We start from the raw sequence: 12,004 nt of genomic DNA, 5'->3' as shown, positions 1-12,004 counted from the left end.
ATTGACAAAAGTCACATTGCCAGTTTGCCATACAGAGGAGCAGCTCTGACACCTGGTCTGACATCACAAAATTACTAAGTAGAGGAGTGCCTAGCACTCTTTCCTCTAAGCACAGCCAAGCTCTTCAAACATCCTAAAAAGAGCTGCAGGGGGAAATGTGATTACAACATATAAAACAAGAGATAGTCAGTGCAGAAGACATATTTCTGAATAAGATTTTACCACAGCTTCCAGCCAGTGTGTGCTTGCTGCTTGTGGGTCCAGAGTGGCTGACCTGAAGATGCATTGCTGCTTGTTTTATGTGTACTTGGGCTTTTGAAGGAGTACTTAAAATCAAATCTGGCCGCACCAAACCTACACCTGATTTCCATTTAAATGGGTATGTGCTATGTGGCCATGGCAACTGAAGGCAACACCCAAATGCTCAAAGGGCAGAGCCTATGGAATTAACTGCAGACTAAAGGTGGAACACAGTTACTGAGCAGTTTGGAATTATTGCAAACTAAACCTGTTAGCAAGCTGAACACACAAGGGGCTGCAGGAACACACTCAACACCTTATGTTATTTTGTGAGGTATTTTTGCTGAGACAGTAACAAACCTGACCTCTTACCTCAGGTGGTTGGAGCATGGTGCTAATAATGCCAAGGTGGGGGTTTGATACCTGTGGGGACCCACTTAGAGTTAAACTGGATGATCCTTCTGGGTCCTTTCCGACTCAGAATATTCTGTGATTCCATGGTTCTTATTTCTCATACCAAGCCATTCTTTTGTGGCTCCTAATGAAATTACCCATTGGGTTTTGGACATGTCTGTAATACTTTTCCAGTACCCCTTGTTGGTCCCATGTTTCAACTCCTTTCATGTCTCTTTGAAGAGGACAAGTGCTGCTACTGGACTGAACTTTGGGCTTCCTAACCCCAAGAACTGAGTGGGCCCTTGTCAGAAAACTTTTAACAGGCATGAGACTAATGATTAATGGAGGGCACTCATAACACATAGAGCAAATATTTCAAATATTCTTGATTTACCTGAAAACCATAAGAAAGAGTCAGAACTGCATCTTATTTAAACATAAACTTTTCCTGGCATGTCCCAGTAAATTACACTCACTCTTTCAAGCATCTTCTCTCAGCTGAGACCCAGATATTTTCTTCCTCTTGAATGTGTTCAATATCTTTAGTTCCAAATTCTGGCATTGAAGGAAAACTTCCAGTTGGGTAAAGCCACATGGGTCACAGCATTCTCCAAGCTTACATCTGTAATTTTTGTCTCCTTTTAATAAAATTAGGACATTTCAGAGACAGCTTGTTTCTGTCTCATCTTTGAAACTGTTCTCTTTCATGCAATTTCATCCACCTAATATTCCTCTTAGATTAACTCTATGATGTAAAACAATACCATGCAGGTAAGCTCTACAAACAAAGGAACAGAGATTTCACTCTCCTTGGTTTTACATGGAAATCATGCCCTCTCTCATCTCAAAACCCCGAATCATTACAACCTAAGAAATTCTATTATATCATGGTATTTATGTCTATTTTAAAGCAACAAGAAATGCAGTGTTAATTCTTTCTTAAGCTTTTTTAAAGCTTAATGAAATCCAAACTGATGTTATCACTTGTGTTATCACCTCCCCACAATTTCAATTTTTTTGCTTTCCACTTTTCCACATCTTGACTTAAAATAAATTGTTCATGTTATTGTAGTTATTCAACACTTTAGGAAATCAGATATAAGCTGATTCCCAACAGCTGACACCAAATGCTGACATAATTCAAATACTCTCATTAAAGGAGAAACAGCATGAAAATCACTTTTTATTAATTTTCAAGTATAAAACAGTAATTTCTACATTTGCTTATCCAATGCAAATTATCTCCCCTGAGGTCAGTTCCAGCATTAACTCTTGGAGATATTTTACACCATAATAACAGACTGTGTTTAATCACTGAAAAATATCAAAATTAATTTGTGAGACAAGAAGAATGAGACAAATGTCAAGATTCAATATTGTTCCACCTTCCTTGCAGAGTACCCCAGAGAACACAGCAACTCAGCAGCCTTACATTTTTTTATGAGCTGCATCCATTCTAGGATTTAATCCTTCTGCACTTCAGATTATTTCAGATATTGTTTCTTTCAGATATTATCTCCCTGTACTAGTGTGCAGAGACATTTCTACATTCCTCTGCCTAACAGTAACCCATGGCCTTGGGCCAGACCTGAACTAAAGTGCCAGACCTAATAAAACAGGCCTTTTGCAACAAACCTGACTGTAGGCCACAGTCCCTTGCCAGCCCAGTCCTCTCTCTCCTTAGGTCATCAAGTGCCTTCTACTAGATAACTAACACTTACTGACAATGGAATTATAGAAAATAAAGCAAGCAAAAGCAAAATCAGAGACAGAATACTCCCTTTTGTGCATGTAACAAAGAACTTGTACATTTAAAATGAGATGTAAATATAAAGTAATCTGTTTAGAGTATCCTGCATAGTAGCTGCTGTAGGTCATGACAGAAGCATAGACAAAGATCTACTTCATTTTTACAGTCTGAACTCTAAGTCAGATTGTCAGATGCAGCAACAAATAAAAACACAGTAGACAGAATGCCAGGCAGGCCAAATATCTGCTTTAAATGTTACCTCTGCATCACAGTACAGGTGGGACTCCAGATTTCTATACAGTTACATGAAGAACCTTTATTAGACAATTAGCCAGCCACAGCATAGACACTGGTGGTTGCTCTGTGATGCCAGCCAAAATGGATATTATGCTCCAGTCTAACTGCTTTTACCATTGTTGCTCTGGTGAGAGATTTTTTAAAATTTTGCTTTCATTTGGGTTTTTTTTTTGGTGTCATTGTTGATATTTCAGTGATAGTGGTGGTAATGTTTTATTTAAAATGCTTCTGATTATTAAGATTTACAATCTATTCATACTGTAAATCTCACTAATAAATATGGCCACATTTTCAGCCTAGAGACATGGTGGTGTCTGTGGAGAGATAAGCTTCAAACAAAAGTCCAGGATTTTCTTTCCTACAAACACCACAATTTCCAGTTAGTAAAAACAAATTCAGTAGGCAGAAGCTTAGCCCTTGAGTAAGTCTGTATTTTAATACATTACTTCTACATTCAGAAGAGCTCAAAAATCAATCTGTAAAATCAGGAAGCTACTACCAATGCAACAGGCTTTGATGCATAATGAGGCCAATCAGGAATTATTCACAACAAGATGCTTTGGTTTGATCCTTAGAGGACAAAGTTTTTAACAAGTAGAACAGTAGTGTGGTTGGTTAAGAATCACGCTACTATAACTGCAGACTGTCAAACACTTCTATGTTTCAGATAGCCCTCAAAAAAACCCTCACCTTATTCTGTTCATCCAGAACCATTCAAGATTAATTCACAAATAATGGGTATTACTCCGAGTAAAAGAAAAAGTACATAATTTTATCATCAGTGTTTGTGTAGAACCTGCCAGAAGGCCTGGTATAGCCATATGTCTTTCTCATTTTACAATTACCTAATTTCAACATTTAAAGATTCCTCTAACAGCAGTTCTAAAACCCCACTTTGTTCCAATACTCATGTAAAATACAGTTGTATCAGTTCCACTTCCAGAAAACAGTTCAGTTTTGTTTAACACGCTGCCTTGCACCACCATCATCTTCCTCTTCTACTACAGGCTAGAACGAGTCAGCCAGGGAAACTCCTAGAAGCAAAAAAACCAAACCAACACTGAATAAAAACCACATCAAAATAGGCAAACAGTAAGAGGAACAGTTCACCAGAGGGAATCCACAGGACATAAAGATGGCTCAAAAATGTCTCATCTCCTTTGGTCTAGAATGAAAAGGAATGACCTTAAATTCTGGAAACAGTCATTAAGGACACTATACATTAACAACAGCCAGGGGGGAAAATCCCAAACAAGCAGATAGCAAGGAAAGCAGATGACATCCTGTAAAAAGACCCGTTTTCTCCATCTCCCAAATCCAAGAACAATCTTTCTGCCTTGCAACCACCTCTGCCTCCTCTGTGCTTTAAGTCCCTAAGGTTTTCAGAAGCTCACCACCATGAAGCTTGCAGAAAAAGGAAGGAAAACATATACATACCTGTTTCTTTCTCTCAGATTGTGGATCAATCATTACATTTATAAGAGATGGTGTTTGATTGTCAGTCACACTTGCTTTCAGAGCATTCTGCAACTCTTCTGGTGTTTTAACAAAGTATCCTTTACCTCCAAAGGCAGACATAATTTTCTCATAGGGTGCATTTGGCAAGAGAGAAACAGGAGGTACACTGTAACAGAATGGAAAACATGATTAATGGCACGGGAAAATTGCCAGGCTGACTAATTCAATTACTTTAGCACCAATTTTAAAGTGCAAGATGATTATTGTGCTGGCCTGAGGAATTCTTCTGGCTCAAAGAACTATGGCTCCTGCATCACCTAAGATGTGTTTATAGGGTACCATTCTCATTTTTATGTTGTGGAGACATGCCTCAGCAAAGCTTTAGCTTAGTTCTCCCTGTGCAGAGATCACAGCTCAGAAGCAGAAGTCCTCTGTAAACTCAGAACTCAAGTCTCAGGCAATTTTGGACATTATCAGGAATCTGAAAGTTAGCCCACTGTGAACTCTGAATTGTGTGGGCTGAACTGCTGCAAGAACCTAAGAAAACTAATAGAAAATCATCTCTCTGCTGCACTGTTGAGCAAACAGCAGGCTGGAATTAGGTTGGCTGTTTGCTTTTGGTAACTGGTTCTTACACGAGCTTAGCCCAGGAGTAAATTGATACTATAAAAGTAATTTTAACCTGGATCACAAAGCATTAAAAATTAAGAGAATGACCATTTTGGTAATTTCTTCCATAGTTAACAGGACATACTTTGAAGATGCTTACCATGTAGCAGGGTCACCAAACTTTAACATCTCCTCCCAGGAATTTGCATCCAGACCAGTATAAATCCCATTGTTGTTTACTATGATAATCACAATTGGCAAGTTGTATCTATAAAAAGACAAAAGATATTTGGAAGAATTCTGAAATACTTATCCCCATCTGTAAGATGTTAAGAGTGTAATTTTATTTACAAATTAAAAAAAAAAAAAATCACTTCCACCTGAAATATGATTTAAACATCACTGGTAAAGCACTGCATCACAACAATATTAAAAATGAGCATGTATGTTTTTTGACTTGTTTTCATGTGTTTTATGGATACCCCACCTACCAGCACTTAAAGTCTTCTAATTAGAATGACCCTGAAGAGCATTTTGAGCCACAAAAACCAGTTACCTGCAGATAGTCTCCACCTCCATTCCAGAAAATCCAAAAGCACTATCCCCTTCTATGCAGACAACTCGCCTTCCAGGTGTGTGGTCTCTGGCTACCATTGCAGCTGCTATGGCAAAACCCAGCCCCACTCCCATGGTTCCAAAAGTACCTGCATCAAGCCTAAAGGGAGAATACAGAATTACTATCCATTTATTTCTATTCAATCTCTTCAATTAATCCATGATGCCTTACTTTTATTTTCAATACCTTGCGATACAGTATTCAAATACTGTTTTATAAATAGTTGGTATATAAAGAGATACCACATGTAGGAATTATTTTATATTCAGCCAAACATTTGACAAAACTGTAAATGTTTTAAATATATATGATGATATGATATAAGCATACTGGAACTCAAATTAAAATGAAAAACTCCTGTACACTAGTGCTGCAACAAAGAACTATTCTCATATACTTTTAGCTTGCATAGTAACAGTATTTCGAAAACATTCAATTACTGTAGAGACAGACAACATGAAATATTTCTATATTTAATTCCTTGAAAATATTAGTCTGAAAGCCATTGATTAAATACTGCTGCCCAAATTTTAGTCTTCTGTTCAACCATTTGAAATCAAATTGAAAGCTATAATTTAGTTAGTTCATTTTAATCAGAAGCACATAATGGATACAAAAGTACATAAAGCACTAGATTATTCTAGGGTTAAATGTTCAAATTTGCTTTCAGATATGTGCAGTGCAGTCTGAAGAGACAACCAGCAACATTACTGTGTCCCCCAACTCTACTGGAAGTACATGGGTTTTCTTGATTGTTGGTTGTTTTGTTCACAAACCAATATTCTGAGCACCCACACCTTAGGCATACAAGTTTACAGAAAGCATGCCCAATATATAATCCAATTTTCAAGTTTGCCCCATTTTTAAGTGTTCCACAGAAAAACTCTTCATATGAATTATTTTCAATATGAGAATCCCAATGATTGTTTTGATTTTTCATCAATATTTATCATAGACTCTGACACAGAAACAAACATCCAGGTCAGGCAATTTAACACAATGCTCATCACTCACTTTCCACAAGATAGAGAGAGCAACTATCACCATTCTGCTGCAGAGAATGCAGAGAATTGTTAAAACCTATGACAAGATACCAGTATGTGAGCGGAAAAACATTCCTTAATCCCTCTCTCAACCTATTATAATTCTGTTTTCCAGACCATTATACTTCTTAGCTAAATGAAAACATTTATGTAGAAATGTAGCCTGTTGAGTCAGAACAAAAGAACCACACCTTTGACGGGGATAGAAATTTGGAAGCATAGTTCGTCCAATGTCCATGGTGTTTGCTCCCTCACTTACTAAAATGCAGTCCTTGGGTATCAGCTCTCTGATGTGATGAAAGACTGTATAATAATTCATAGGCAGAGATTTCTGTAATGCTAATTCCTTTAAAAGAAAATATATTAGTAATTCCCATTAACAGATTTAAGGTGTAAAACAGAGAAACAAAAATAATAATGATGGAAATAAAAATACACTCTGATAGTAAGGCTGGAGTATTTGGTTTTCCACGCCCTACATCAAGGTCACTCCCTCTGTATCTATTCAGGTGACACAAATATTTATCAGAGATTCAACAAGCTCAGACACCATTCAATGGCCTATCATTAGCAGAAGCTATTAAAACTTTGTTTAGCCCAAGAGACACATTAAACTTTTCTGTACCCAGGTTTGACTACTGACAACCCTAAGTGAGCTGTCATCTGTGTGCTGGGAGGTAATTCAAAAGAGCAATCTGCTAGAAAGAATTTATTTTACATCCCAGTCTTGGGAACATGCATATGAAGTTGCAGAATATGAGTTACATAAAGTTAGGTATATACCAAGCATCCCTGGTCTTTTGGTTTTAACAGCTAGTTGCTTTTAGGATAGATTAAACCTAGACCAGCATTGATAAACTGCACAATTACAAACAGTGATTACAATTAGAAGAAAGCTGTATCCACTTGGAGTATCTGTCCATTGCTTAGATATCAGTGCCTGTAATACAGCAGCTCTGGCTGTTGTCTTCTACTAATGGCTTTAAGAATCCAAACCCAAAGGGTAATGATTTCCCAGTTTGAACTCACACAAAACCATAGAATGCTTAACCTATAATGCTTACAGTTCCTAAACATAAGAAAAATAAGCCTGTACCAAAATTGCACAAATTTTCAAGGTCTGGGTGACTTAACTGAGAAATAATTGAGGAGGTTGGATATAGATCAGTTACAAAACTGACAATGCATCCATGCCTGTTACAGCATAAAAGAAACCTTTTAATTTATTTAATTTCATACTACCTTTGATCTTTCCTCGTTGTTCTTTATTTTTCCTCTTAGCTTCTGCCACCACTCTGAATTAGAAGGGTATTTCCATGATCTTTTGTTGAATTCTTCTAGGAGCTGGAACAATATTGAAATGTTGTAGAGGGGTCTTTCAACAGGTTTAAAAGGCAACAAAAGCATCAATAATAACATTATCAAGAACAATCCCAGCACAATCGCAGTAACACTAACCAGAATCTTTAACATATAATTTGAGAATAGACTGGATATACAACATGGATATACTGCCTAAAAATTATTTTCCTTGAACAGCTGGGTTTTTTTTTTTCTTTTTATTTTTCACTGGCAATATGCTTCACATGAATCAGAGGAAATTGAGGTCAAAACCAGAGGACACGGGACATTACGCACCTGCTCAGTCACGGCGTTTATGTCACCTAATAAAGTTGCAGCTGGCCTTACATTATTCCCCAGCTCTTCAGCACAAATATCAATCTGTATTTCAAAAACAAGGACAATCATTAGCTCAAGGATATTAAGGACAACTTTACCTTCAGTTCAAGTGAGGAAAATGGCCTAACACACGCAGATGTCTAACAGTGTCTTCATACCTTGTTTTGGCTGTTCAGGTAATTTCCTTTGCCTTTCCTTGACGTGACATCAGGAAATGCTTTATACAAAGTAAAACCCTATGGTACATACCTATTTCAATAAAATGTCATACATATCCTTAAAGTTGACTGCTTGCTTCTTTCAAGTCTTGCAGACACTGTAGAACTTTATTACAACATTGTATGAGAGCTAAAAATCTAGGCTTAGGTATACCCATAAAGTCTATACAAAGTAGCAGTTTTTTCACTGACAGTAAGAATTAGTTAGCATGAAGAAACTGAAAAGATTGCACTGAAAAGATTGCACTGAAGCAAACCTATCAGTGATGCATGAGCCCTCCAAGGTTACATAAACTGTTACTTTTGACCAAGTCACACAGACTATGAACAGACTTAGTATTTTAATACAAATCACTGACAGTGAAAAAAATTAAGTGAGATGAAAAAATATTTTCTTTAATTTCTTTAGGAAGAGGAAACATAAATTACGCATTATTTGTAAAAATAGTTGTAAAATTTGCAGAAATAATGTCTATTTTTAAAAATCCAGCTTAAAAATGAATGCTATTGCAAAGTTTGGAACTTTAGACTATGTTCCAGGTCAGTGTAAGCTGGAGAGCCAACATGTTGGATCAACTACTACCATTTGATCAGAGACTCTTGGGAATGAGATTTTAAGGACACAATTTAAAGACTTCTCTTTCTAAGAGCTGGCAGATTGTCAAATGCATTAATTAGTTAAATAGCCTTTCTTCATCTTATTACATTTCCAAGTGACTGAGCTCTCACATTATGACAGGACCTGAAAGCATTTCTTTTTCAGAAGAATTCAGCTAAGAGAGCAGTACGAAAGATTACACAATTTTAAAGACAGTTTTCTTTCAATCATACAAATTTCAACAATCCAAAGATCTTAACAAAAGCAAGATCTTATTGTGAGTCCAAGCCTGCATTAGTCAGCTGCATAGAAGTGTCTGCCCTCTTCATCATAGCAGTACCAAGCTCTTGATACTAGGAACAATATTGTAATCATTCTTAGAAAAAAAATTAGGAAGTAAAAACAATAAATAAAGAGATCCTAAGTATTTCTGGAGAATTACCATAACTAGATGCACCATACTGCACTGTCCATATGCAGTACTTGCCCCATGAAATACATTACCAAAATAATTTACAGTAATTGCTCTGGTCAATGCTACAACACAGAAGACTTCCATTGATAATAATTTTCCTGCTTACCTGAATAACCTTCACATCCTGTCGATACCTTGGTGGAAGACCGAAATGCAAAATCCAATTCAACCTTGCCCCAAGCAAGATGATTACATCAGCATGCTGTAATGCCCTAATAAAGGGAAATGACAGAATCAGATAAGGAATCACTATTACATTTAACAGTCTTTGAAAAACTGGAAGCAATCCTAACCACCACAGCAAACCCCACAATATACATATAATTCATCCTTCCTCTAAGCTGCTTGTTTAGTCCCAAAACCCTGTATTCTTTTATACAGCCAATCACCAAGTCATTCTTGAGTTAAGGAACTTGAGAAAATTAATTACTATTTTCCTATTACACTGTATATAGGAAAGGAATCATTACATTAGGAGACCAACAAGATGCTAGAATGATGCTGAGGTTAAAGCAAAAGACTCACTATTGTGACACTGGCAACAGTAGGTGCCAAATTAAAATTGTATGGGCCTCCTGGTTTAGTCTCCCACTAATTTATCTTTCAGATAGGCAGACAATATTTGGCATATTCTTTCATTCTCCATTCTTCCTAGCAGCATGCTAAACAGTGACAAAACTAAGTGCTCAGCAATGGACAGCATTTTACTTTCAGGGTACATAACTGCTCCATCTGCAAACTGACTCTGTGCATATTCATACATAGTAGAGTTCTTAGAGTCCATTCACATTAATTTTGCCAAAATGGAAAAAAAAAACCTGTTAAAAATTATTTTAAACATACCCTTTCAGTGTAGTTTGAAATATCTTATTCTTCTTTACAAGTAAAGTGCAATTTCATGATAGGGTATTGCAAACACCACACAGAGACAACGGCTGGCAAAACTTCTACTGCAACATGGGCAGTTAAAGCTTCTGTTGTTAAAGCATAAAGTTTGTCTAGGGCACAAAGTTAAATGTTTAAAATAAACTGTTTGCCAGCTTTGTTTTATATTACAAAATACACACTAGCACCATTGATATATCTACTTGCCATAGGTTCCATAGCTACAGAATATAATATATCTCAAAGTGTCTTCCTGGTCAGCATTCTAAAGTGATCCACTAAAAGTGGATCTAAAGTGTTCCTTTCCCAGCAAGATCTTCAGTGCTCTACAGTGAGGTGCAAAACACAGTTGAAAAAATTTTAGTGGTATGAATTTTCTCTTCCCTGGAATCTGTAGACCATCAAAATTCCTACTTGTTTCTCAGCTGTTAGGGTTAGAAGCCTTGTTTTATATTTACGTTGATCTTGCTGCAGCTACACAATTTGGATGGTTATCAGGAACTACTCCTTTTGCCATTGGGGTAGGCAAAAAAGGCAGTCCACAAAGGTCCACCAACTTTCTGATGTTGTTTTCAGCATGTGAATAAGCAGCACCTGAATGAAATGAAAGAGACTGCTTAATACTACAGAAACCAACTGTCTTTGCTTGAACTTCAATTAAGCTGATTACATTATGGCAGAAAGAGTGCTGTTTCCCATTATGAAAGCTGCCTGCTATTTTTCATTCTGAAGAATTCAAAACAAACATGCCAAATCACAGATATCCAGTTAAAATTTCACGTATTTTTGACACGAAGTTTTGCTTCCTTGGTGTTTTTGTAAGACTTCAGCTGAACTACTTTATCACTTCTTATGAAGCAGGGCAGAGAAAAACAGGAGATCTTGTTTATTTAAAATGACAATTTTTTAGTGGGTGAAGTTTGGCATTTTGGGACAGAGACTTCTGCAGCAGCAAAACGAAAAGACCTTTATGTTGTGTCATGCCATTTCTTGCTTACCCCCTGCATGCTGCTGTACCACATTCTCCATAACAACCTGCCCAAAGACTCAACTGCAAGTCTTTAGTGAAAAGAGAGAAGCACAAACAAGCCCTTGCAAACATATGTGTTCGTGCATACATTTCCTGTGACAGCAGTACATGGCTGCTAAATTAAGCTTGCCCAGGCAACCTGGAATAACTGACTGGTCCATGTACAATGGCTTGAATCTGTGAGTCTTAAATCCCAAAGAATATACTTTTGTAAATCTTTCAAAAATGCTGCTAACAACAATATATAGCACAAAGTCCAGGTACAGTTGAGTAGGTTCTCAATTGCTGACATCAAAAAGCAGTTGTGAATTTCCCACCTTTCCCTTTCAAAGAACCCTTTTCTTCAGCTAGAGAGAAAAAAACCACCATAATCTCTTCTGATCTACCTTCTGTTTTCAATTTCATTACCTAATCAATCGTAAGATCCATCTCATTTCAATCACTGCATTCCCTAATTAAACATAGATAGAGATCATTCCTCCCATCTGTAGGAAAACAGTCTGGGTTAAATGAGCTGGTTATTTTAATTCTGTTCCTAGCTGACCTGTACCCTCAACAGAAACACCACTGCACTGGCTAACACTCCACAAGGAGGTACAAAATAAGTGAACCAGCATAGTGAATAATTACCCTCCATCTCCAGCAATTGATTACACTGGCAGAGTACAATGAAAAGTCTGTAAAACAGCAACAGCAGCAGCATCTGCTG

General features: G+C 37.0%; 1 protein-coding gene across 1 annotated transcript in view; it reads right to left on the bottom strand.

The window, feature by feature from the left end:
- Positions 1-1,789: 1,789 nt before the first annotated feature.
- Positions 1,790-12,004, bottom strand: part of HACL1 (2-hydroxyacyl-CoA lyase 1) — a 20,901-nt gene continuing 10,686 nt past the window's right edge. Inside the window, exons 9-17 of the mRNA XM_079300150.1 lie at positions 10,724-10,859; positions 9,487-9,592; positions 8,048-8,131; positions 7,652-7,753; positions 6,601-6,755; positions 5,307-5,465; positions 4,911-5,018; positions 4,121-4,307; positions 1,790-3,717 (exon numbers count right to left, since the gene is read on the bottom strand). Of these exons, the coding sequence (XP_079156276.1) occupies positions 3,685-3,717; positions 4,121-4,307; positions 4,911-5,018; positions 5,307-5,465; positions 6,601-6,755; positions 7,652-7,753; positions 8,048-8,131; positions 9,487-9,592; positions 10,724-10,859 (1,070 nt within the window). The 3' untranslated portion in view covers positions 1,790-3,684. The remainder of the gene's footprint in view (positions 3,718-4,120; positions 4,308-4,910; positions 5,019-5,306; positions 5,466-6,600; positions 6,756-7,651; positions 7,754-8,047; positions 8,132-9,486; positions 9,593-10,723; positions 10,860-12,004) is intronic.

Source organism: Erithacus rubecula (assembly GCF_903797595.1).
Source record: "Erithacus rubecula genome assembly, chromosome: 3".
Taxonomy (NCBI): Eukaryota; Metazoa; Chordata; class Aves; order Passeriformes; family Muscicapidae; genus Erithacus; species Erithacus rubecula.
Note: the sequence above shows the minus strand (reverse complement) of the source record. Positions and strands in the feature narration are given on the sequence as shown.